The sequence below is a fragment of the Miniopterus schreibersii genome (assembly GCF_964146895.1).
Source record: "Miniopterus schreibersii genome assembly, chromosome: 16".
NCBI lineage: Eukaryota > Metazoa > Chordata > Mammalia > Chiroptera > Miniopteridae > Miniopterus > Miniopterus schreibersii.
The window spans coordinates 13,683,154-13,711,138 of record NC_138116.1 but is presented as its reverse complement, the minus strand read 5'-3'; the positions used below and the strand labels follow the sequence as shown (position 1 = coordinate 13,711,138).

Below are 27,985 nucleotides of genomic sequence, written 5' to 3'. Positions count from 1 at the left end.
GGGTGTTTAAAACCTTCTGTATCAGGATCTTTCAAGCACTGAATGAGAAATGATGGAAAAAAAAAGTGGTTTGCTATGTTATTATCTTTTTACTCACTCCTGGTAATTCTCTTAAAAATGACAAGCTTTAATGATAAGCTTCTATTTGAGTTGTATGAGATATTCTCTGATGTGACAATGTTTTAAAATATATTTTGCAATTCTCATTCTTTAGAAATAATCACTTTCAATTCAGAGTCAAAACCATAAGAACTTATTCTGCTGATAGCTTTCTGACATGTAGGAATAGCTGATGTGGGTGAAGCGTCTAGCTTGATGTTTTATATCTAGCTATTAGTCAGCTAATCCTCCTCCCTACTTCACTGAAAATATTTTCATTCTGTCTGACAAAAAGTAAAAAATTACATTAACTATGACTAAAAATGTATTGCAGATGACACATTAATGAGACTAATGGTTCTTGCCTTCTTGAAAGTTTTCATGGTCTTACCTTTGGTGAACTTAGATCCAGATAGTTTAATAATTACACAAAAGATAGCATTTTAAAAAAATTCTGGGTAACAAGATTACAATAAAGGTTTCAGATAATTTTAAATATAAACTTTAAAATAATTAGAAGGACTAAGTAAATATTATACTGCTAGTATAAAGTCCACTTAGGCAGAATATTTGGATGTGTCCAGTTATTCAAAGTAAAGCATGACTGAAAAGTAAAAACAAGCAATGCTGACAGAGTTTAGGTATATGAAGGAAATTTTTGACCCTTAAGGAAAAATTCAGTTAACTTAGCATGAAAAGAGAAATGGTTATACTGTTTATAAAGCACTTGGATTTCAAAGAATGCCATCAATTTATTTTGTAATTATTGAAGGGCAATGGCTTTCAATTTCCTCCCCCATCAAAATCAGGATTCAGTATATACTTACACATATACATCCAGAGTACTTAGTCTTACCTCACGTACCCTATTCTATTTTCTTTTTAAAAAATACTGGTCGCAATTCATAAATTGATTTTATTACCCACTAATGGATCATAACCTACAATTTGAGAAATACTGAAGAATAAAGAGAATTTTATATGGTTTTTTTCCCTTAGGGGCTTAGAATGTAAACATTGTTACTTTATCTGTTTCTAAACTACTCATTTTCTTGGTCTCACCAGCTCCAAAATCATATAGACAAGCATTCTGTTCTCAGACAACATTCTGTCCTTCTAGGTTACGTGCCCAAGTACTCCCACTACAGTTTTTAAATTACATTTAGACCACATTGATTTGCAGCTCATGTCTGTCCTTTCTTAGCCAGTAGTCCATGATCAAACTTCGTCATCATATCCTTAAAAAGATACTCAGTTCCCATGTCTCTTCTTTATTTTAGAGTACTCACCTTGCAAAACCCCAAATCTTGATCCTTTTTACCTACATGTTCCAGCACATAGATGGAGAAAACTGTACAACCAGAAAGACTGGTTTCATTAAAAAACTGTTTCAAGCCCTAGCTGTTGCTCAGAGGTTAGAGGGACAGCCCTTGTACCAAAGGGTCGCAGGTTTGATTCCTGGTCAAGGGCATGCACCTGGGTTGCAGGTTTGATCCCTGGCCCGGTCGGGGTGACCAGGAGGCAACCAATCTGTGTGTGTCTCTCACACCGATGTTTCTCTCTCTCCCTCTCCCCCTTCCACTCTCTCTAAAAATCAATGGAAAAAATATCCTCAGGTGATTAACAACAAAAAAATTGTCTCAAACTTCCAATAATGTCTTGGCACTATTTGATAGTTATACTTCCTCTCTGACATGACTGTTTCATGTTTGCTTTCTCTTCATTCCTCCTCCCCCATGTGCTTTCTACCCTCACCACCCAGCTGATGATATAAACCAGTGGTTCTCCAAGTGTGGTCCCCAGACCAGCAGCAGGAACATCATATGGAAACTTGTTAGAAATGAGAATTCTCAGGCTCTACTCCAGGCCTATGGAGTCAGAAACCCTAGGGTTGGGGCCCAGGTAGCCGTTCCTACCTACCTACCCCACCCCTCAGCCCTAGGCTACTCTCTACTCTACTTCCTGTTGCTATAGATTTGCCTATTTTGGACTTTTCATATAAATGGAATCATCCACTATGTGGTCTTTTGTGACTGGCTTCTGTTGCTTACCATGTTTTCAAGGTTCATCCATGTTGTAGCATGTATCAATACTTCATTCCTTTTATGGCTGAATAATATTCCATTGCATGAATATATTGCCTTTTACTGATCCATAAGCAGTTGGTGGACATTTGGTTGTTTCTACTTTTTTTACTATTATGAATAATGCTATGAATATTCATGCATGAGTTTTTGTGTGGAAGTGTTTTTCTCTTGTATATATACCTATGAGTGGAATTGATGAGCCATATAATAGCTTTGTGTTTAACATTTTAAGGAACTGCCAAAGCTGTTGCACCATTTTACATTCCCACCGGAAATATATGAGAGTTCCAATTATTCTATGTAATCACCAACACCTATTACCCCTCTTTTTTATTATTATTATTATAGTCATCCTACTTGGTGTGAAATGGTTTCTCATTGTGGTTTTGATTAGTGTTTCCCTAATGACTAACGATGTTGGGTATCTTTTCTTGTGCTTATTGGCCATTTATAGATCTTCTTTGGAAAAAGACCTATTCATATCCTTTGTCTATTTTTAAATTGGGTTGTCTTTTTATTATTGAGTTATAAGAGTTCTTTATGTATTCTAGATACCAGTCTCTCATCAGATATGATTTGCAAATATTTTCTACCATTCTGTGAGTTTTCTTTTCACTTTCTTGATTTGTGCTTCTATTTAACTTTTTTTATTTTATTGCTTGTGTTTCTGGTGTCATATTTAGGAAAGCCATTGCCTAATTCAAGGTCATGAGGTTTTACTCCTATGTTTTTTTTTTAAATTTTTATAGTTTTAGCACTTACATTAAGTTCTATGATCTGCTTTGAGTAAAGTTGTGTATATGGTGTAAGGAGAGAGTCTAACTTGATTATTTTGTATGTGGATATCCAACTGTCCCAGCACCATTTGTTGAAAGGCTGTTCTTTCCCCCACTGAACTGTCTTAGTACCCAGTGATGATTTGTATGTTATTAAATTCAATATTCACCCCTGGCTGGGTGGCATAGTTGTCTGGAGCATCATCCTATATACCAAGAGGTTGAATGTTCCATCCTCGGTCAGGGCGTGTACGGGGGGGGGGGGGCGGGGGAGCGCGGAGGCAACCAATTGATGTTTCTCACATCAATGTTTCACTATCTCTCTAAAATCAATAAAAACATATCCTCACGCAAGGATGAAAAAACAAAACAAAACTAGCCTTTGCCCGTGTGGCTCGGTTGGAGCTTCATCCGGTACACCAAAAGGTGGCAGGTTCAATTCCTGGTCAGGGCACATAGCCAGGTTGCCAGGTTGACCCCTGGTTGGCTGGGGCACGTGTGGGAGGCAACTGATCAATGTTTCTCTCTCACACCAATGTTTCTCTCTCCCTCCCTCCCTAAGGTCAATAAAAAAAAATTCAATATCCATTTTTTCCCTTACCTTATTTGACTTCTCAGCAGTATTGACATAGTTGACCATTCTTTCCTTCAAATATTCTACTCTCTTGGTTTTACTTTTTACTTATCTTGCTATTTCTTTTCAGTATTTATAGGTTCCTTATATTCTACCAAGCTTCTAAATGTTGGGTTTTCAGTTACTATGGCTGTGTAACAAATTAGCACAAAAATTAGTGGCATAAAACAATCATTTATTATGCTCATAGTTTCTTTGGGCCAGAATTCAGACCGGACAAAGCAGGGCAGCTTATCTCTGTTCCTTGATGTCTGGGGCCTCTGCTGGCAAACTCAGGCCAGGACTGGTATCATCTGAAGGCCTGTGCCATTCCATGCCAGGCAGTTGCTAACAGCTACTGAGAGCCTTAGTTCACACCCACATGAGCCTGTCCATGTCCTGGTGGGAGGATGGAGAGGAAAGGGAAGGAGAAAGAAGAGGGAAAGAGAGAGGGAGGAGGAGCCAAGGGAAGTCCTACAGTCTTTTAGGACCAAATCTCAGAAGTCACACAGAAACACTTTTTACATCATTATCATCCTGTGTGTGTTAATCTTCACCTGAGGATATTTTTTTCCACTGATTTTTTTTTTTTTTTTTTTTTAAGAGAGAGTGGAATGGAGGGAGGGAGAGAGAAACATTGATGTGAGAGAGACACATTGGCTGCCTTCAGCACCCAATGGCCTGGGTCAGGGCCGGGGATAGAACCTGCAACCCAGGTATGTGCCCTTGACCGGGAATCAAACCTGCAACCCTTTGGTGTGCAGGCTGATGCTCTAACCACTGAGAAACACTGGCCAGGGCACTGTATTTTTATTTTTTTGAGGACGATTTACTTATTTATTGTTTTAATTAATCTTTGTTGTTAAAAGTATTACAAATGCCTCCCCCATCCATTGACCCCCTCCACCTTGTACCCCGCCCCAGTCTTCCCCACACTGTTGTCTGTGTCCATGGGTTATGCATGTATGCATATAAGTTCCTAGGTTAATCACTCCCCACCGACCCCCACCCCTGCTTTCCCTCAGATTCATCAGTCTGTTCCATGCTTCTATGTCTCTGGATCTATTTTGTTCATTAGATTCCATATATGAGTAAGAACATGTGATATTTGTCTTTCTCTGACTGGCATATTTCACTTAGCATAATACTCTCCAGGTCCCACCATGCTGTCTCAAAGAGTAAGGGATCCTTCTTTTTTACAGCTGCATAGTATTCCATTGTGTAAATGTCCAAAAAGATGCTTGATATGATTTCAGTCTTCTTGAACCTGTAGACACTTGTTCTGTGTCCTAATGTAACACTGGCCAAGGCACTTTTTTTTTTTTTTTTTTTTAAATCAGAGTCTCACATTCAAAGAAGTGAAAATATATCTGCCTCTTTATGTGGAATGGTAAGGTTCTTAAAGAGTATATGGGACCAGAAATGTTGCTGGGGACTTTTTTAGAAAAACAATCCTCCACAGCGTGTTCTGGCCACACAATTCACATCCTTCCCACACGCAAAATACACTTCATCCCCTTCCTGCAAAGTCTCCCTTTATGGTACCAGGCTCAGGCTTCAGGTTCAGGATTTCACTGAGGTCAGGTCCGGGTACAAGTGAGATTCCTTGGGTATAATTTGTTGATGACAGGTCCCTGAATATAGTTTGACTTGCTTTGAAAACTTGGGGACTAAAGAGGCAAACTGTCTACCCTTTACCCCACCACTACCCAACATAAAATGATAAGGCATAAGATAACCTTCCTGTTCCAAAAGGGGGAAAGCAAGGGCACATAGAAGTCACAGGTCCGTAGCACTTTTCATTTTATCGTTTTAAATACCATCCATACATTCATGACTTCCAAATGTCCTAACATCTCGGAGCCCCACACTAGGCTATGTAATTAACCATTTGACACCTTCCCTAGGACACTGCAGATATTCCCAACTTAATATGCTACAGTGATCTCATGTTTCCTACTTTACTTCTCTTCCTGGTGTCTCCATCTAGATGAATGATGCCACCATTTATCTAGTTGCTTAGAGCAAAACCCAGGTCTCAGCCTCAATTCTTTTCCCTCTCTCACCTCTACAGCTAATAATCAGCAAGTTCTACATTTTCTTTCTCCAAAATATAAGCATTTTTCTGTATCTCATCTGAATTATAACTGTCTCTTTATTGGTTACTCTCCTTCATTCCTGCTCCCTTCCAATTTCCTTTGGCACAACAAAGCAATGTTTTAATTAATATTACTTTAATAATATTTTAAGTAATATTTTAATGAATGGCATTCTCTTGCTCATAATCTTCACTGCATTTTGAGTAAAATCTAAATTCCTTACCATGGTCTAAAAGATGCATATAACTGACCTTTGCCTGTTCCTCTGACCATATTTCCTGCCATTTTCCCCCTTACACTCTATACGTCATCTTCTCTGGGCTTCTTTCAGTTCCTGAAACATACCAAACTCTTAGAAAGGGTCTGTACACATGCTGTTTTCTCTGCCTGGAATATTCTCTCCAAAATTCCCACCCCCACATAACTGAGGCTTCCTCATCCTTCAAGGTACGGCATTCCTGACCATTCTAAGGAAGTACCCCCCCTTTTATTCTCTTTCACTGTATCCTGTTTGTTTCCTTTATAAAACTTGTCCCAATTTTAAATTATATCCTATTTGTTTACTTGTATGTCCCCATAACTAGACTGTATGCCCCACTAGGTCAAGGGCTATTTCTGTGTTACTCAGCAGTATATATACCCAGTATCTAGGCAGAGTGGCTGGCACAAAATATGCACTCAACAAATATGTGTTGAATATTGTTTTGAGAAAATATATTAATAAGTAATTATTAATAATGCTGAATGTATTGTTTCCATCTTCTTACTGAAATAGTCCTTTATTTCTCTCTTTTAGTAACTGCCCTTCCTTTTTGGCTGCTGCTTTAGCCAGAGCCACATCAGATGAAGTCCTTCAGAGTGATCTTTCTGCACATTACATCCCAAAGGAAACGGATGGCACAGAAGGGACTGTGGGTGAGTACCATTCTACATTATTTGTTTGAAAATATTAAAATCTTCTCATGTGTGGTGATCCACAGAAAATGTCTGCCAAATACTAACTCTAAATATGTTTACCCACTGGTGAATTGTATAGTGGTCGCAAGAGAAAAAATTGCAAAAAATTTTTTTCAAACTAATCAATAAAAGGAGGGGAAAAATATAAAAAAATATGGGCATATTTGAAAATATGTGAAGGTACTTGGAGCAAGAGATTCTCATAACAGGATATTATCATTAACATCTAGACAAATGGAAAGAGTAATTAAAGTGAGAAATGTGAAGACAACAAAAAAGATGAGTATGGGAAAGGAGAGTTTGAGCAAGACCTATTTAAAACTTCAGCTCACCTTTAAGAATCTAGGTAAAAAAGTGAGATATAAAAATTCAAGAAATCAGTTGCAATAAAACCTCATTAATTATATTAAATTTTATATAAATAGAGCTCTTTATGAGAGCTATGCAAAATGTGATTTAATTGCACGGACCACTTCTTTTTTCCAGGCAAATTATGAAACTTTATTTATTAAAGAAGGCATATTAGATTTATATATATTAGAGAAGCTCTAGAGAAATACCAATTTTTATAAAAATTAGGGAATTACTACTCAAAATTGTTAAGGAATTTTAATATTTCATTCTGTTTGTACTCAGCATTTGCCTTTAAACGTGCATAAGGAGCAAAGCATATATTAATGAATCGGAGTAGCTAGATTCCAGAGAATGTGAGGCAGATATAAAAGTAAACATTCCTGTTCTTATGTTATCTCTCTAGATCATTTTTTTGTATTGATTTCAGAGAGAGGAAGGGAGACGGAGAGAGACAGAAACATCAATGATGAGAGAGAGTCGTCGATCGGCTGCCTCCTGCAAGCTCCCTACTGGGGATGGAGCTCGCAACCCAGGCATGTGCCCTGATTGGGAATCAAACAGTGACCTCCTGGTTCTTGGGTTGACTCTTGACCACTTAGCCACACCCGCCGGGCTGCTCTAGATAATTTTTGACAGAAAATTGGCAAGGAAGGAATTCCTCTGCTTATATTTACTGAGAGTAATTGGTTCACTTGGAACCAAACTATTCCAGAGTCAAGTTGGATAGAATTCCTGCTACAAAGCATTGGTCTTTCCTCTGGTACTGATGCATAAAGTAAAAGCCCTGTAATGAAGAGATAAGGGAGAGTAAATTCTGCTTTACTGCAGCCAGGCTGATGGCTGACTCAGCTCCAGATCAGTACAGTGACATTAAGACTGATGAGTAGTTTGCAGCTGTTAGGGGGTGGACTACTACTTTGAACAATTTTCTCTTTTTCACACCCTTTTTAATTTAATTTTTCCATTTCAGGCAGCAATTATTTATATGCTAATGTTCTATACCACTCCCCGAAGGAGAATACTTAAAGTAGCAAGATTGAAGTGTTACCCTGCATGCCTACTTTGTAAGAATTTTCTGATACCCTTTCCCCCCATAAGATAGCAAAAGTGAAATGGTGTGTTTTTCTTTTGGTGGATATTATTGGTCATTTTGATTTTATATTTTTCCAGCATATTACCCAGTAATGTCTCCATGCCACTGCAGCGATTCAGAATGATTATAATTCTAGACTGTTTGCAAGTCCTTAATCTTTTTAACCCAAATCACTCATTGTGAACCGCACTGAAGAGGATCTCTACAGGGCATATTGTGTTTCTCCATATACCAGAGTGGGAAATGAGCACACTGAATAAGGCCTGCTGTCACTGGCTTAAAGGCACTGAAGTCCCCACTGAAATACCTTTTGTCTTTCCCTTGTTTCCAAAAACAGGTTTTTAAAAAAATCCTTCAAGTTCTTTTCATGTTTATATCATCCCTAACAATGTTTGCTAAACAACCTTGCATATCTGTTGGTACAAATTTAGTTTAGCAGATGTAACACCTATCTAGACAACCTAAATCCAATTTGAAATATCCCCATGTAAAGATTAAAAATAAAAAGGGGGAAATTATCACTAATATAGAGGAAATTAAAATACATTTGAAAACCTAGGTGTTTTCCAGAAAAATACAAATGAACAAACTTTATGTAAGAAGAATGAGATTGAGAAGATTGTTAAGGAGCTAGCCGTCTTCGCAAAAGGGCAAAGGGCATGCGATTCTACCAGTGAACAACTTCAAATGATCAAAGACAGAAAATTCCAAAGCTTTTAAAAATGAACTATTCAATTTCATAAAAAGGAAAATTTGCACAGCATAACAGTGATACCGAAACTTAGACAAATTGTCTAGGACAAAATTTAAAAAAGAAATGACAGATCAATATTAAATATATTAAGTAAAATATTGGTAACATTGAGTACAACAGTTAATTCATTTGATGAGCATTTTATTGAGAGCCTGCCATACACTGTGCTGGCAAAACAGCTGGGAACAAAACAAAAATATTGGGAAGTCTGTTAGCATAACATCCAATGCAATAGCTACTGGCTATATGTAGTTACTGAGCACTTGAAACATAGCTAATATGACAAAAATACTGCATTTTAAATTTTATCTAATTTTAATTAATTTAAAGTAGACAGATGCAGCTAGGAAGCTACCTTATTAGACAGTCCAGGTCTCTATAATAAGAGTAATATACAAATCAAAGAATGATGTAATGGTTTATATTATCACTTGGGAATTTGGGAACTATCCTGATAAATTAATATCAGTTATTCATTTCACCCAACTCTATTATCCCTCAAAGTTTCTGAATTCACTTAGCATTTTGCAGTCCTCTGTTGTGATTGAGTTAAATGCACACCCAAATGCAGGGTCCAGATGGATTGGAGTAATACAAATAGGTAACTGCTGGCTGAAAGAGACAGTCTCTGGCAACTGGTGCTTAAAAAAAAGAAAAAAAGATAGGAGTTGCTTAAAACATAAAAATGTTGGATTGTCGGCCTCAGGTTCCGGAACTCTTATACACACACACCTCCTCAGGTTTTATTTGTTCTTTGAAATTTTTCTCTCTCTAATGTACCCTTGATTTTCAGTATATAAAAATGTCAAGGGGACATAGCCACAAAACATGGTTTACCACTCTGTATTATGTTAATAAGAAAAACAACAAAATCTTGAGGTCAGTTTCTGAACAGTCATTTAAAAAAGAAATCTGAATAAGAAAACAGGTAACTGTGGTCACAGATTTAGGCAGTGGCAGGGTGAGGAATATAAAATGAGACTCTAAGTTCCCAGGCTGTTCTAAGAACACACAGTCTCTCTTCTTTGGGATTTGTGTCGTAGATCGCAGGAGGCATGCACAGCCATTTCCCATCTGGCACACATTTTCTCAGGCTGTCAAGCTTTATCTGAGTTAGTAAAGTAAAACAAAAATTTGAGAATTTTAAATTTTTTTACCTGGGATGTAAGAGGAACCTCTAAAATACTGGCCTGAGAAAACCTAATCTCCCCTTGGCTATTTCAATAGCTGCAACTTGAGTAGAGGACAACTTGAGTGGAGATGATGAGAGACAATCTCGTCAATACCATTCAGTGTTGCTTAAAAGGCTTTCTTTCCCATCTGTCCAGACACTGAGGGATGCAAGTCAGCCTCAGAAATCAGCTAGTTGGCTCCACTTAATAGGTCAAGTAATGCTCTTAATAGTCTAGGGGTAAAGAATCCTCTGATTGCTCTCCTTTTTTTCTATCCAGGGTTACACACATAGACAGAATTTAAGTCCTTTTTCCTTAGAGAAATAAACACTTTGTTAACCTATTGGCTAAACTATTTAAGCTATTGCCTAAAGCTTTAAATAAAAATAATACACCAACAAAAATGTATAATCTACTTCTGAGTTATAGGAGAGAAAAGTGTGAAGAGGTCAGGAAGAGGGAGACAAAGACTAATGGTAATCAAGGTAAACTCTCTGAGCCCTGTAGTTTGTAAATAAATAATCTGTTGCTTATAGGCCTTTCATGTTCCAATGAACTGGAGAGCCACTGTTCATATTTCAGTCACTCTTCTAAGCACACGGGGCTTGGCTCACCAGGTGATAACCATCGCAGCCAATCGAAAGGGAACCAGTGCCCTGAACTAGACAGCAGTGGCCAGAGCACTTTGCAGGCTAGAAGAAATCCAGCCGTGGCAAAGAACCAGCCCTGACCAGAGGTTTCTCCTCATGACACAAGGATCATCTTAGTGGCAGCTGCTGGCTAATTAATTACTGTATTAATAATACAGTAATTAATAATAATGCAAGAATAAACTCCCTACTCATCATATCTGCTAGATAGGATGTCATTTTCTCTCTTCAGAAGCAACATTTCCTTTTTCTTGAGGAGGAATTTCTTCTATTGAGGAGGAGCTTGACTAGTGTGACCTACTTCTGTCTTTACCAATCAGGCAAGTGAAAAGCAGTTTTACAAGGCTCTTCACTGGGGTTTTCTGTGTTTCTTTCCAGAGATCGAGACAGTGAAATTGGCCCGTTCTGTCTTCAGCAAACTACACGAGATTTGCTGCAGCTGGGTGAAAGACTTCCCTCTCCACAGGAGACCCCAGCTTTACTATGAGACATCAATCCACGCCATCAAAAACATGCGCAGGAAAATGGAAGACAAACACGTCTGCATTCCTGACTTTAATATGCTCTTCAACCTAGAGGTAAAGGGCACTTCTGATTTAAGAAAAACACCTTCATGCTCCTGTTTTCTAACAGAACTCCTTGTACACAGGGTGGGGCAAAAGTAGGTTTACAGTTGTGAGTCGGGGAGTTTATTCTTGTATTATTAATCACTGTGTTATTTTCCATACAAACAACTGTAAACCTACTTTTGCCCCACCCTGTAGTTCTAATAGTATCTCTGATAGGTTGAAATAGGATTAAAGGCAAAGTGGCACAAATTTGCTTGCATTAGACAACAGAAAAGGAATTATTTTATTTTGAATAGGTAATGCAGTCACACGGTTTAGAATAGGGAAATAAATCTCTTATCTTTGTGTCTCAAACACTCAGTTCCCCTCCATGAAGGCAAGGGAATTACTGGTTTCTTGTGTAACCTTCCAGAGCTATTCTATACATACAAGTAAAAAAGAATACTGTTATATCACTATAAAGCTGTTTCATTTAAAGGAAACTATTTTGATAGTATAATCAAGTGGTGTTTATTAAGTTGCCACATTACTATTTGCTGAAGCAACACAAAACACAAACATAAAAGAACTAATTTGAGACTGAGACAGTTCTCTAATTTCATGTGGTTTTCTTTTTTAAATCTTGGTTTCTGAGATAGGAAAGTAGCTGGAATTACATTCCTGAATCTCTGTTGACAAATTGGATCATATGAGCCTTGTCAACCTAATAACCATGTTCTTGTTATATTTCTCTTCTCTTTCTATTAAGTGTATTACATTAATGCAAACAGAGGTAGGTTTGTTTCCTTTGCCTGTCACTTGCCTCTTTCCTTCACTCAAGTCCATAACTTAGAAATTACAATGCAGTAATTTCTACAAAGCACAATATTTCCTCCATTTAGCTGTTAAATTTAATTAGCTGACTGTGAAGGTCTGATAAGCAGTGATGGTGTGTTAGTAATTGGCGCTTATGTTACAAAGGCAGATCAGGTGATATCTTTGTTTCCAAATGTTACCATGTCTATGCAAATGTAACACAAAGGATGCTTTGTTTGAAATAACTCTTTTACACAACATTGTCAATAATAATAAAAAATTGGAAATTATCTAAATTATTACATACAGGGAACAATAACTATGATAGGCTCATAAGATGTATAGTACACGTCCATTTAAAGTTAAGTCTTTGAGAATACTTAATGACATGGGGGGAAATACATTTATATAAAATTCAGTGTATAGTATGATCCTAATTTTACTGAAAAATGTATATGTACAGAAAAGAGACTGGTTATCTGTGGATGGTGGGACTATAGATATTTATTTACTTCTTTATCAGGCCAAATAAATGTATGCCATCTTTATAATAGGAAAAACATCAGTATTTTTTTAAGTTTAAGAAGCTATACTAGTTATTTAAGAAATCCATTTGGTTCCTCCTGTTTCTTGATGCTATACTAAGAATCTCCCCACCAATCTCACATTGTGTAGTTATAGTCTCATGTCCCAATAAAGGTATTATTTCCCCCCTCCCTCTTTATGATAATCCCACAATAGTATACTCGTCATTTAAAAACTGCTTATACACACACACACACACACACACACACACACACGCTGTTTTTTGATATGCCAATTGAGTTTTTTAAAAATGAGTACTACTTTTCAGTACAGGTAGAAATTCTACATGTCAGGACTGTTTTTCTAGAAAGTTCTATTTAATCAGTTAATCTTCAATGGCATTACAGATGGTGTTCATTAGATTGCTAAATTAACTAGTTGTAATGTCTGAAGTAGATATAGACTTCATAATATTTGGGTGTTATTACATTCTGGATGTTTATATACGGTACGTATGTAAATGTAGTATACTCTTTAAAATAACTTTCCCAAAGTACAAATATACCTGTTCTTTCAGTAGTCCTTCCAAATCCTCATGAGACAGCAACTCATCCCTACCTAACAGATGGGAAAACAAGCACATAAAAATTATGATTTACTTTGTATATTTGTTTTGCTTTGAATGACAGGACCTGGACTCATCCAAGCTCCTAGAGCCCAAGGAATGTCAAAGACTTACAAATGAAAATCATTACATACTATTGCCTAAAGGTAGTCCAGGACTCAGAGTTCAGTGATTGATCTCCTAAGTGAGCTAGATTGAGATTTAAACACTTGAGTTGAAGAAGCAAACTACTTAATGGCTTTAATGTAATCTTGAGATTAGGCTTCCTTTGTCAGGACAAAGCACAGGTTTGGAAGCCCTTCCTCTGGCAGTTGTTTTAGCACTTCAAGCAGTGGGTGGGTGGGCAGGGAAATGGGAAGCTCAGAATTACATTAGGGGACGAGGAAGTGTTACTGTGCATTTGGAAATCTGTGTGGTTCAAGTTTTGCCAATCAGTTGAAGCTGTTATTTATGGTGAGAATTCAGTGACCATGATTTATAAGGGAGATATTACAGTTTAGAAGTACGTGTATGCTTTCATTATCTGTGTATCTTAAACAACCTAACATAATTGGTCTTGTGCTGGAAGGCCAATTATTTCCTATTGTTCTGAGTTTCTAATTTTATGATTAAAATGCTTTTCTTTTTGGAAATACTCAATCCAGAACAGCTTTTGTTCAATCCCTCCTCATACCTTCTCTCTCCTCCCTCTCCCCTCAAAATTGTAATAGCAATTTTGAAGCAAATGCATGTGGGTGGTTTCCATGGTGCAAGACAACAACTCTCACAGAGAGGGCACTTCAGCCTGAGCTAATTGGGCATGATGTGTTCCAGTGTTCTGGTGTAAACACAGATGCCCTTGTATTGCAGGTATTTTAGCAGTTGATCAGGCGTATCAGAAAAGGGAAACATTTAGTCTCATTACCTGGTGACAAATGTGGTGGAGGAGGAAGGGCCACAGTGCAAGGGCCACTGTTTCTGTGCTTCTATTGACAGGACCAGGAAGAACAAGCTTACTTTGCAGTGTTTGATGGCCACGGAGGAGTGGATGCTGCCATTTACGCCTCCATTCACCTGCACGTTAACTTGGTACGCCAGGAGATGTTCCCCCATGATCCTGCTGAGGCCTTGTGCAGGGCCTTCCGGGTCACTGATGAGCGGTTTGTGCAGAAAGCAGCCAGGGAGGTATGCATTTTCTCATAAATTCTAGCCATGACTGCACTAGCTGAGCTCAACTTGGTCTGTGGTTAAAGGGCTATTTGGATTTTCTCTTTTGGGGCAGGCATTTATTTAAAGTTCTTTTCCAAACTGTTCTTGACCCACAGCATTGGATTCTGTTGTAGTTCTAATTCTCTCTTCAGGAAGAAATTTAGTGGGGTGCTATGATGTCCTGTATAGAAACTCCCAAGTTATAATTTTCTAGAAAGGCACTCCACTGCTGGATTTGGCAGGTGAGTTTTGTCTTTCTTATACCCTATTACCTGTCAGGGTCACATGAGGACCATCTCTCTAAGCAGACTTTTGCTGATAAAACCTGGATACGGTGATTAAAACAATGGTCTAAAGAAGAAACAGAAGCTGGGACTACTCCCATACATTTAGTTCTAAATGGGTTGGCAGTGTTTTGCTATGTATCTGTTGAGGAAAAATTTGCTTGGAGACAGTGAATCCTTAGATGATCCTTGAACTGATTTTCTCTTAACAGGAAGAAAAGTCAGAGCTCATGTCCTGATTTCTTAAGGTTAATCAAACATAAGGTTTTTACTCTGAATAAATGACAGGGGCTCTATATTAAGATCTAAAAGTAAAATCTTTAATTATCAGTCTGGGTATTGGTACATAATTAACTATGGTACTCTATATTCATTTCTAACTGGGGGCTGATGGAGAATAATTTTTAATTTTAAAAGTAATTACAGTATTATACATATACACAAAATAAGACTCCTGTCCTATGACCTAAACATTTACTCTTTTCGAAATGGGCTTAGAGAGAACAGTGTAATCATTTTAATCCATTTCTTTGATCTCATAGTTAGCTACACAGCAGTAGTGGGGCTTGGAACTAATAAAACAGTAATTCAGAACTATTTGTTATTAGGCAAGAGAAATAGTATTTCCTCACCTGCACCCCAGGTTTAGATTAATATGTAAATCCACCAACAGCAACCACTAAGGTCTACATATAGAGGTGTGGGGCTAGAAAACAAAATACAAATGTTGACCTCAGACCTTCCCGGTCTCTCTTGAGCACCAGCACTGCTCCGCTCTGCCTTAGAGCTACTGGCTGTCATCGGTCTGACTGAGGACAAGACCTGGCCCCCGAGAGATGATCTGTAATCACCAACGTGAAACTAAGAGAATCACTTGTCCTTTTCATCCTGTTCTGTTCCTTTTCTTCTGTGTACTTAAAAGTATGGCTTTTTTTTTCTGGCCAAGTTCACCTTATTTGCTTTGCCAGTGATCCTAGTTTCTAAATCTCAGTCCTGCCAATAGTTCTCTTGAATAATTTAGGTTTGTCTCAGCAGTTACTTTTCTCCTTCTTGTGCTTCCCATGTGCTGCTAACTGCTGGGAAGTAGCTATTCCTGTTGTGAAGCAGCCCTGCCTCCTGTTCTCTCCAGGGCATATGCACTGAAGTGTCTTTATCATGTGTTCCAGGGGGCTGAGTTTTTGAACAGTCTGTGTGGGAAGACATTTTATTGGTGGGTGAGGATTTATAACAAACTATCTCTATATAGGGAAAATGAGAAGTTGTTTTTCTCATTGGCTACAAGGGGCCTTTTACCACCCATGACGCACTGGTTCTAATTTGGGCCAAGTCCTTAGTAACAGAAAGTCATGCTCATTTGGTGGTGACTCATGTCAAATGGAGATGTCATATTAGTACAGTAGTATCAAGAGCATTAAGTAAAGTGGTACTGAGCTACTGCAGTGAAATTCCAGGTTGTTAGTTCTTCGTGCAATGTTCCTCAGCAAATTTAGAAATTTCTCATTTCTAAAACTGTTTTTTGTTTTAAGGCATAAGTGTCTTAGCACTCACTCCAGGGAATGTATGTTATCTCTTGGCTCCTATCTTACTATCCAGAGTATGGGAGCACTTGTGTACCAGTTAGATGTTTTATATGTTATTTTGTAAAGTGAGGAATCTCCCCCTAAACATACAGTATGTCAGTAACAAAACAGACCACAATATGGTAATCTTTACTCTTAGGATCGATATAGTGGATTCAGCACTGGACTAGCAGGAAAAAGAATTTCATTTCTCTTATGTGTACTAATCAGTTAGTTACCTGCCGTTAGACAAATTGCATAACCTGCCATTGTTTTCTTACCTGCATATAAAATGGAATCATCCCTGCCTTGCAGATCACAGATCAAATGGATCTATGTATGTGCACATATAAATACATACATGCACATAAAAATGAGAAATTCAAATTTAGAAAAAGAAATTTCTATTTATTTGTGAAATCAAGCTATTAATAATCTAGCTCCCAACTGAAAGGTCTGTATCAATTATAAATTGCTCCTCATTGAGAATTTGATAACTATTTTAACTTTGTTGACAGTACTACAGATGTCTCCACTTTTGCCCTCCTCTATCCAAACCCTGCCCCACCCCAGGCCTTTCCTATACTATTGTCTGTGTCCATGGGTTATGCATATATGTTCTTAGAATTTGATATATATTTATTTTTACTGACTCTAGTTTTATTTAAACTATTTCAGAGCTTAAGATGTGGAACCACAGGAGTGGTGACTTTTATCAGAGGCAATATGCTACATGTAGCCTGGGTGGGTGATTCCCAGGTTATGCTTGTGAGAAAGGGCCAAGCTGTTGAACTAATGAAGCCACACAAACCAGACAGAGAGGTAAGTATGGTCTGTTCCACAAAGGCAGTTTTCTAGTTATTAAGATCCACTTAATTACATAATTATCACCATTATCTCAGAAATCATGCCCACCTTCCAAAGAAGAAATAAAGAGAACCTTTCCAGGAAGCTGATGAGTATTATATCTGTTGTTTATTGTTAAGGTAGATGAATAAATTCTGAATCTAATTATTTGCTTCTTTTTATTGCATTGCTGTTTAGGATGAAAAGCAGCGAATTGAGGCCCTTGGAGGTTGTGTAGTCTGGTTTGGTGCCTGGAGAGTGAATGGAAGTCTATCGGTCTCCAGAGCTATTGGTAAGAAAAACCAATTAATTTTTGTTTCTCTAAACTGTCCACTTCTGGCTCATTGTCTTATATTAACTCTGATACAACAAGGAACCTGAGATGATAATTTATATTATCAGTGTGCTTATTATTATGTAAAACAACAGTTGGATGATGCCTCTTTCAATTATTTGATTTAATTAACCTACTCACTTATATGCTTAAATTCCATTATTGAAAAGGAACTATATTAAGAAATGCAGAACTTACTAGTTTCTATCCTTTAAAAAAAATGGAAGTCTTTAATCTTTGGTATACATATCCACCTAAAACCACAGCAGTCCTCATTTCATTCCATTTTGGGTCATATTTAATTTTTTAAAAAAATATTTTTATTGATTTCAGAGAAAGGAAGGGAGAGGGAGAGGGAGATAGAAACATCAATAATGAGAGTCATTGATTGGCTGCTTCCTCACGCACTCTACTGGGGAGTTAGCCCTCAACCTGGGCATGTACCCTGACCGGGAATCGAACCGTGACCTCCTGGTTCATAGGTTGACATTCAGCCAGTGAGCCACACCAGCTGGACAAGTCATATTTCATTTAAACCCGTATTTTCCAGAGAATGGAAACCTCCCCCCATATTTTACCTTGCTTATGTCTTTATGTCACTCATTATGAATTCTAAAATGACAGAAACAACAGAGAACAAATCCATGGGAAAAACATTGTGCTTTTTAGATGGAAATAATTTTCTATATAAGGAATGTAATAATTTGCCAGATAACCCTGGGGTTTCAAAGAACCTGCTCCCTGAGACCTAAATTCTTCAAAAGAAGGGAGAAGTCAACAAAATTCTAAAACTTAGAGAGTAAACAGCTAAGTTGACAAAATTCAAGGGTGTAAGTTCAGAGAATTGACCTATAGTCCAGTTTCTGTCTTTGTTTCACTTTGGTACCTGGGTTTATTATTTTAGGTTTCATACCTTAGCTTCATTTTCTGTTTTTAAAAAAAGAATAAATAGATGTATCTATATGGGTGATATGCACATGTGCATATACACTGCAGTTCTTAGTCACTGCCTCCTAAAGAAATGAGTAGCCTGACATAGGGATAACATGGACAAATGGAGTTCACCTCTGGTCCCCAACTGTGGCTTACCATTACCAAAAAATTCCAGAACATTAACAAAGTAAAGTCTCAAAGGACTAATTCAGTTTCACCACTGATGTGAGTTCCTCCCACTCTCTGGGAAGGTGCTGGCAAGCTGTGAAGTGGCCCAGAAGGTTGAGAGAGAAAGAAAAATTCTGCAAATATCTCCTGAAAAACTGAAAGCTGGCTTTACCTTATGACTGAGGGAGTTATTAGGAACTCTGGAATAAGGCCAAATAGGGAAAATTTCTCATTTCTAAAACATACTCCTATACAGAATTATTTTTTGACAATTCCAACCAAAGACCTCTTCCTCTTGATCTTCCTGTCTTTGTCAGAGTTTGAGAGGTATCTTTAATGCCTGTTACAGAACCAGCTTTACTAGGGGATACTTGCCTTTACTTGTTTCTAAAAATATAACAAGGGGAAACTAAAGCAGGGGAGGAATGTCCTTGAATACATTGACTGTCTAAGAGAGAATAGGACGACTTCACAGAGGAAGCGACTTTTGAGTTGGACACAGAGGGTAGTGTTCAGGGAAGAAATCCCAGGTACAGGGAAATACAAATACCTGGGCGTCTAAAAGATTGTCATGTTTTAGGTACAGCAACAAGTACAGGAGGCTGGGGCAGAGGTGGAAGTGCTGGCGCCAGGTTGTGAAGGGGCTAAGTAGTCTGGGCTTTACCATGTGATAAAGCAGAGGCCCACATGATCAGGTTTGTATTTATAAGATATGTGTAATTATGATTTGGAAGACAGACTAGAGTAGAAAGCCTACATGAATGATCATTCAGGAGGCTGTTGATACAGTTTGCAGAGATGAGGCAGCTAAAAATGGATACAGAGGAGGGTATAAATTGATCAAACAGAAATGACAGTTTGTGGGGGAAGAGGAAAGCTAACTTCCAGGTTTCGACTTGTGTGACTGAAAAGATGATAAAGTATTTGTAATAAAGCAGCAGCAATTTGGTGGGTGGGGAGGAGGGCAGATGATGAGTTCATTTTGGACATATTTTATATTCTAGGTACCTGTGGGATATTTTGGAAGATAAATTCATATGCAACTGGAAATACAGATCTGGAGCTTAGCAAAGTGCTCTGAGTTGGAGACAGAGATTTGGGAGCTCATCCCATTTGGCAATAATATTAGCAACCTACCCCCCCCCCCCCCGCACGCATGCACAATTAGTTGAAACTATGGGCATGGATGACATTCCCCAAGAAGAGTACATAGTGTGGAAAGGGAGAGCCTTAAGGTAGAATAACATAATGAAGTCGGCTGTCTGTTTGTCTTCGATCTGCCATTTTACAAGTGTGCACCTTGGGAAATTTACTTAATGTCTCTGTGTCTATTTGTTCCTTGTAAAGTGTGAAGAGTAATGGTACCTAACTCATGAAGTTTTTGTATTAAATGGCAAGATACATACACCACACTCAAAGCTCTGCCTGGCACAGTCTTAGCACACAGTGACTGTTAGTGCTATTATTTTTAATTTTTTTAAAAAGATTTAAAAAATTGATTTTGAGAGAGAGTGAAGGGGAGAGGGAGAGACAGAGAAACACTGATGTGAGAGTGAAACATCCAGTGAAACTGTCTTCTGCACGTCCCCAACCAGGGATCAAGCCCACACCCCAGGCATGTGCCCTGAGCAGGAATTGAACTGGCAATCCTTCGGTACACAGGATGATGCTCAGCCAACTGAACCACACTGGCCAGGGCTGTTAGTACATTTATTAAGTGAAAGAGCCAGTGAAAAAAATAAAGAGAGGGTGAGAGTTTTAGAAGTGGGGTATCAGAGGTGCTAGGGGAAGGTTTCTAGGAGCAAGTAGTCAACAGAGTCAAGTGCTGTAGAGGTCAAGTGAGGAGGGGGTTAAAAAAAGACCTGGAATTTTGAAAATAGGAAATACAGCAGGTCCTTGAATAATGTTTCCTTCAATGTCATGAGATGCTGTAGGATCTTACTCTTGTTTTGTTATCAATTAGCCTATGGTAAAACTGGTTTCCTTATGTTGTTTCACTTAAGAGTTGCAGACCCTATTGGCAACAGTAAGTGAGGGCTTACTATGATTGGTAACATCTGAGAGAAATGTTTTGGGTCAGTAGTCACAAAAAACAGAAAACAATCAGGTGAAGGAAAATGAGCATTAACATGAAGGAGTGTGTGCAGATTTGGTTTCTTGGACAATTTGGTGGTGAAGGGAGACAGTGTGGTGACTTGAGGGAAAAGCTGATTTGGGAAAGAGTTGCTTTTATTGTTTTTAGGTGAGATTTTAGATCAGACCCTGTTTATAGGATAAAAGAAGAGAGCAAGTAGAAGAGAAATTGAACATGGGAGAGAGAAGCCAGAGTCCTAGAGAGACAGGTCCAAGAGCACAGGTTAGCTTTGAGAAGGGAAGGGACACTTCTTACTCTGAGAAATGGCAGCTAATATGGGTGAATCTCTACAGATTTTCAAAAAGAAGAATTGGGGGTAGGTCGAAAGGAATTGAGGAAATTCAGGCCTGATACACTTAATTTTCTTTGAAGTAGTAAACTACGCCATCTACCCAAATCCAGTAATTTAACTGGAAGAGGGAGTTGAAAACTGTGAGATTTGGAAAGCTCATGAAATAAAATAGAGGGTTAAATAGGGACAAGAAAAAGGACTCCTAAGCAGAGTTCAACTCTTAGGAAAAAATGACTCTTAAATCTTTAAAAATGAAAAGCTTTTAAAATGTTTCTCCCCATGAGCCCTTCAAATTTATGATCCAAAGTTGACTAGCATATGGAGATAGGCGGTTGAAGACAGAAAGATGTTGCCATTTCTACCATGAAATGGATAATCATGCCCTCCTACCAAATTTGGGGGCGAAATGTCATGAATTTGACATACAGTAGTAGAGCAGGTGAAAAGCCAGAATTTTGGCAGCATTTCCTCTGCAAATCTTTGTATGTTCTGTTCTAAACTAACAGTTGCAGTAGCCTTTTACTTGAAGCACTAAAACAAGATTTTTGGGAACAGTATGACTCAGATCACATTTATTTTTAGAGCTGGAATTTAGAAAATAATAATGATGATAACAATACAGTCAGGTGGAGTAGCAGAGGGGGAAATCTGTGAAGTGGATTGGTGGAGGACATTGAACTCCATGACTGGAAGTTTTAAAGCTAATTGTTGAAAGCTAATTAAAAGGCATTAGGGTACAGAAGTGAGATGGTTCTGGCTACTATGTGAAAAAGATAGTTTCTTACCTAATAGATAAACTAATGCAGGCAAACATATTCAGTATTGGTTGTTCAGGGTATCCCTTGCCAACTGCTGGATAGGGCATGCGGCCCATTTGGTGCTAGCAGAGTTCTCCATAGGGTTCCTATTCAGCTATCTGGGCCTACTTGAGGATTAAAAAGGGATGTGAAATGTTGGGGAGAACCTTACTTAGGTAGGAGAGCCTGTAACAGATACCAGAAACAGTGAAAATATAGGCAGATCACTTAAGTATATATATCTTCTCCTAGTCAAAGAGTTCAGTTTTAGTGCAATGCAAAGAATAGTAATTGATGAGGGTTTTTAACAAGTGCTAGATTTAGACCCAGGCAGTGACTCCAGTGCCAGCGTCCTTAACCCACTAAGCTATGCCTGGCACTACTTTACAAATGATAAAAAGCAGTCTGTAAATTTTTTAAAACTATTGTTTACCGATGAATTATGATACCCTAATCTAGGACTTACTGCTTAATACTCTGTGGTTTTGTCAGGAAATGCATATCCTTTGTCATAGTAATAAGCTGTTTGGTTACCCAATAGGCTAAGGACCCTTTTTGCTAGTCTCTCTCCAAATCCCTAAGGAAAACAATGAATGTAAACAATGAATGGATTTGGAAGTGCTCCGGATCTGGAAGTTCCCAACTGCACTGTAGATGATGGCTTGTCTTAGTAGTCTGATGATAGAAACCTAGTTCAGTGTAGGAACCAAGGGCTCCAGTCTGTCCCTACATTACTTACTCCCTAAAAGTTCCCTCTCTGCCTTTGCCATTCTGTTCCCTCAACCCAGGGCCCTTCTCTGCCTGGTGATAACTAACTTCTTCAAGGCTCAGCTCAAATGTCATACTGTAAGTGGATGAGCTGAGCAGATAGGGCTTTGGGGGTTCTCGCAGTTGTTCACAGGTGGAGAATGAACAACAGCAATAAGAACAGAATGGGGGAGAGGGGAAATGATGGGGAACATGAAGCAAGCAAGCATACGGTAGTCCCTGAAGATGAAAAAAATGATCAGACACATTCTGACTGTTCTCTAGAAGTAATAAGCAAAGCAGAATTTAAAAAGTGAAAGCAAATTGGACTGGGAACCGAGACTAACATCCTAGTTCCCTTGTCTGAGGCTTGAGATGACTTTTCCTGGCTTGTGGGAGTTGGGGACTTGATTTTTTAAAATCCCTTATAACTCAAGCCTTCCTTTTTGTTCCAGCATGAAACTTGATTTCTAAACAAGGATATAACAACAGTTAATGCTTAATGAAAAGTGATCAGAACTTTGGTTTGTTTTTCAATGAGGACTTGTTCTCAAATTTCAACTGAAACCTAGCCACCAGGAAAAGAAAAGATCTACTAAATTGACAAGGTTTTCCTACGTAGGACTGAAGTTTTCAGTACAGCAACAAATTTAGATTTCACATTTGTTGCCATGCTCAGCTAAGCCTAAGTCATAGCTAGGGCACAAGATTCAGAGTCTCAACTAGATAAGAAATTAAGCCCAATTAATGGAAATTATTTAACTGAGAGTGAGGAGTAAGCAGTATCTGATTAACAGAGAATTCAAGCATTTTATCTAGTTTATAAATTCTTTCCAGTAAATTCAGATCACAATGCAGCAGAACGTGGTCAGAGCCCTAACAACTGGCCATACACACTTACATGCAAGGTAACCCAAATCTGACCTACATTCTAATTCCCACAGGAGATGCTGAACATAAGCCATATATCTGTGGGGATGCAGATTCTGCCTCTACTGTGCTGGATGGAACGGAAGACTACCTCATTCTGGCCTGCGATGGTTTCTATGACACCGTGAACCCCGACGAGGCTGTGAAAGTCGTCTCCGACCACTTGAAGGAGAATAATGGGGACAGCAGCATGGTCGCCCACAAATTAGTAGCATCAGCTCGTGATGCTGGGTCGAGTGATAACATCACAGTTATTGTGGTTTTCCTGAGGGACATGAACAAAGCTGTAAATGTTAGTGAGGAATCAGACTGGACAGAGAACTCTTTCCAAGGAGGGCAAGAAGATGGTGGGGATGATAAGGAGAATCATGGAGAGTGCAAACGCCCGTGGCCTCAGCACCAGTGCTCAGCACCAGCCGATCTAGGCTATGATGGGCGTGTGGATTCATTCACTGATAGAACTAGCCTGAGCCCAGGGTCCCAAGTCAACGTGCTGGAAGACCCAGGCTACTTAGATCTCACACAAATAGAAGCAAGCAAACCTCACAGTGCTCAGTTTTTGCCAGCAGTTGAGATGTTTGGTCCTGGTGCACCAAAGAGAGCAAATCTTACTAATGAGCTAATAATGGAGAAAAAATCAGTTCAATCATCACTGTCAGAATGGAGTGGTGCTGGAGAGTTTCCCTCTTCCTTTAATTTGGGTTCAACAGGGCAGCAGATGTACAGAAGGGAGAGTATTTCTCCTGCCTGTTCTAGGTTGGGAAATGAACAGTTCGAATTCCTGGGAAAGACAGTTTCTAGATTCTCTCATCTATGCTATCACTACTCAAAGAGGCGGCATGGATTCAGGTTTAATCCAAAGTTTCATTCACTCCTCTCTGCTCATGAGCCTTGCCACAAAGTAGGCACGAACCTGTCCTCACTTATTCCAAGTGGGAAAAGAAATAGGGTGTTAAGAAGTTCTCTGCCATGGAGGCAAAATAGTTGGAAAGGGTACAATGAAAACATGAGGAAGCTCAGAAAGAGTAATGATATCCCATATCCAGATCTCCCCTGGAGCTGTAAAATATAATACTTTCTCTTTAGAGTAGGCTAGCTAGCTCTCCCCCAGTAAAACCACCACTATCAGAGTAGAAACAAGGTAGACATTTCTGAAATATGTGTTGATTATGAAACCATGGATGGCTCAATTCTTAAATGTAAATAGATCCCTAGGAAACTCAAAATAGTGTTTTCAATCTAAGAAAAAAAGTATTGGCGGTTTCATTAGCAAAATTATACACTGATCCTTGTGATGTATCTCCACACCTACACACAACCCCACCCCACTGCCTCTTCACACCACTAGTGGAAGCTTGCGAGCTCCTATTTTTGTCAGGATATAGTGTTGAAATTTCAATGCAGTTGAAATCTGGTCTGATGTGCCCAATATATCTTTGGAAAACTTAATGCAGAATTAGATTTAGTTGAGGAATGTTCCTCAAAAGACTGGGGACTACGAGGGAAACCTCTCCCTCCCCACTTTTTTGGTAAGTAAAAGACTAAAAGCCATATGGGTTTTAACTGGTAACAATGAAAGTAGAAAACCTAGTGTAAAAATGTCATATTCTAACTTGTGAGGCGGCATATAAAAAAAAGATTTACTGATTTCTTCCCCCCTGTAACATAAAGGACAAAGTTTTTTGAATAAGTATTTCATAGGGCTGTAGCTGTTTGGGAGTTTCAATCTGTTATGGTGCTTTTGGCAGAATTTTTATTATTTGTCATTTTAGAAGACCGCTGTCAAATGGTTTCTACTTATGATGCTAACATGTTTTTCACTGTACCTTCATCTCAGGAATAACTGGTTTAATGGAGATGATACCAGGTACAAATATACTAGAATCAAGTTGCCATTTAAAAAGCATTTGTTTTTTCTGCCTTTTTTTTTTTTTAAAAAAAGATCATGGACAGCAAAGGCGTATACCACTGTAAAGGAAGTGGTTTTAGAGAATGAAAAATACTAGTTTTAACTTCTCTAAAACTGTTTCCTCCAAAGGAATGAAATGGTGTGAAAGTGGCTGAAAGTACTGCCTAAAGTGAGCCCAGAGGCCAAGTGCAAGGGAGACTACAGATTACTGAGACGGCGGTCTGCTTAGTTAGAAATGGAGAACACCCCAGAGTCCTGTTACATGCAACTTCATACTGCAGGCAGCACGTGTGTTTCTCATTTCAATATTTATTTGTATTTGATATTTTAAAATTGTCTGCTTTTTGCCATTTATGCAGTTTCAAGTCAGAAGCGTATCTTCAACTAAAGAGAGCAAATAGACTAATAATCAGATTCATTCAGTGAAGTAGCCTCTGATTCTGAGAATCATGAATGTCTCCACACAACATGTTACTCTCCAGTTAACCGTGGACCAGCCATGCCGATGGACAGGAGGTGCCTGTTCTAGTGCTCATCACTCATTATTAGGAGGTACTAGATGCTCTTGCTGAGACAAGTTTACTGCCTAACCATGTTTTTACGTAATAATGCAATTACTCTGTTTCCCAGATCCACAATGGACTAAAACCCCTGGATTTTAAAAACAGAGGACTGTAGCATACTTTGGGTAAAAACAGCTTCACTTTAGCAATGATCACATCGTTAATTTAGATTTTATTTAAAAAATTTGAATGTAATTAGAGATTTTCAGTATTTTTTCTCTCTTGGTGTTGAAGTCATTTTTTTCTCCAGGCTTGTGACACATGGCTGAAAAGGAGTAAACATGGCCCCAGCTATCGGACCAGAATCTTCTCACCAGCCTGATGCTTTACCCCCCACACGGACCTCACTCACATCTCTCATTTTCTGAGGCCTAGATCTTGTTAACCCATCAGGTAGAGTGTCAATTTCAAATCCAATTATCTAAGGAGACAAGAAAACATAGGCAGCAGAATATTGGTATGTTATAGTCCAAAGCATTTAGCTAAGTTAAACATTTTTTAAAAGATTTTCTATAGTTGTCTATAGCTAATGTTTTTGATCAGAATAAAGATGGTGAAAGGAAAGAAGGTACAAGTGCTAGGTTTTTTTCAGTGGGGAAAAATGGTTGGATGAAATTGGGATGAACACAGACCACATATTCAAGGGTCTGGATCTTGTAGGTTTGACTACATAAGCAATGTTAACGCCATTCTCATACCAGTCACCCTCTAGAAAATAAAGCAAAGTAGTTCTAGTATGATCAAGTTATAAAACAGTATTGTAAAAAATAGCAAATTTTCATTTGTCCACAACATGCATATTTATAGTAGTTAGGTACCATTTGTAAGGGAAATCCTTTAAAATTCTGTAATACATATTAAAGTAGTGGTTATTGGTCTGATATATGCTGCTTTTGGTTCTATAAACCAGGTAAAAGCAGTGCTTTGTGAAGTGCAATGTTATATCTTAACGCCACTGGTGATAGAAAGTAGTTCCCTTCAGTTCAAATCCTGTGCCCTTATCTGCTGCTTGCTGATGTAAGCAATAAGTACCCTCTAACTAAAGGTTTCTACACATTTCTGTAACTTGTGCTTTATGATGGTGTATCTGGTGATTGTAAAAATATTAGATAGATATAAAAGTATCTATATAATATATATTAACTGTTAATGCTGAGGTATAGTCTGTGAACTATGTGTTCTGTACTTTACTCACTGTGTAATTTAGTGGTGGTGAAAGTTCTACACTCAGTCTTTAAGAGTGGCAGTATCCCTTTTTGAATTTAACATGATCTGCATCAATTTGTTTGCCTGCTAAAGTTTTGTTAGAATAGGAAATAGTAAAACAAATATAAACAAGAAAGTATAGGATTGGTTAGGGAAAAAGACTTCAAGGCACCAACTGAAGTAATTACAGACTCCTTGTACATTCACTGTGAGTTTCAAAGGGATTCCGCCCCTAATTTATTCACTTTCTGGATGTGTACTGTTGAAGGAGATCTCAGTTAAGCAGCACTATTGCACCAAACACTGGGGCTCTCAATGCCAGTTAGGTGTATACTAAAGAAGAGGGTGGAAACACACATGTATATACCTTTTCTTTACCTAAAAGTGCCATCCATTGTCCTTGAGGTAATAAAATGAAGGTTCCTGTTGCATTTAATTTAAGAGGATCCTTGAAAGTAACACCTTTTTCAAGGACAGTGTCAATAATGTAAATGTCAACACCGAGTCTGATTCTGACCACATTTATAGTGGTACAATGTCCACATGGTGGTAGATTGTCACGCTGCATCTCCCTGACAACCACACTCCATTGCTGGAACACTGTGCCAGTAAGAAGTGCAACATCCAATGGGCAGATGAAAATGATGCAGGAAGAAGTTCAATGTTTACAGATAAAACTGCTGTGGTTCAAGTACTTCCTTCCCCATCAAAGGTTGGCCAAGGCTTTGAAAGAAAGTGATCTAAATCATTATTCTGATGTTTAAACATAATTTGTTCACACAATGGTCATTCTCACCTAAGCAAGGCCATAAAGGGGGACAGACAGATACCCACTCTTCTGTTCTGACCAGTGAATAGCTTGGTTTTTTCAAAACAAAATACCACCAGTATTATAACTATTTTCCAGACAAATGGTACTGTGTTGAA

General features: G+C 38.3%; 2 protein-coding genes across 3 annotated transcripts in view; one reads left to right on the top strand and one right to left on the bottom strand.

The window, feature by feature from the left end:
- PPM1E (protein phosphatase, Mg2+/Mn2+ dependent 1E) overlaps positions 1 to 25,310 on the top strand; it is an 85,280-nt gene extending 59,970 nt beyond the window's left edge. Inside the window, exons 2-7 of the mRNA XM_081115923.1 lie at positions 6,471 to 6,589; positions 11,033 to 11,232; positions 14,144 to 14,332; positions 16,878 to 17,021; positions 17,244 to 17,337; positions 23,395 to 25,310. Coding sequence (XP_080972049.1) covers positions 6,471 to 6,589; positions 11,033 to 11,232; positions 14,144 to 14,332; positions 16,878 to 17,021; positions 17,244 to 17,337; positions 23,395 to 24,452 — 1,804 coding nt within the window. The 3' untranslated portion in view covers positions 24,453 to 25,310. The remainder of the gene's footprint in view (positions 1 to 6,470; positions 6,590 to 11,032; positions 11,233 to 14,143; positions 14,333 to 16,877; positions 17,022 to 17,243; positions 17,338 to 23,394) is intronic.
- The window catches only part of TRIM37 (tripartite motif containing 37), a 120,248-nt gene that overhangs the window by 33,015 nt on the left and 59,248 nt on the right, over positions 1 to 27,985 (bottom strand). The window contains exon 25 of one of the 2 annotated variants that reach the window (XM_081115922.1): positions 25,320 to 26,273. The exons of the other annotated variant lie outside the window; for it this stretch is intronic. Coding sequence (XP_080972048.1) covers positions 26,270 to 26,273 — 4 coding nt within the window. The 3' untranslated portion in view covers positions 25,320 to 26,269. Of the gene's footprint in view, positions 1 to 25,319; positions 26,274 to 27,985 lie in introns of those variants that run through there. 2 annotated transcript variants of the gene reach the window in all.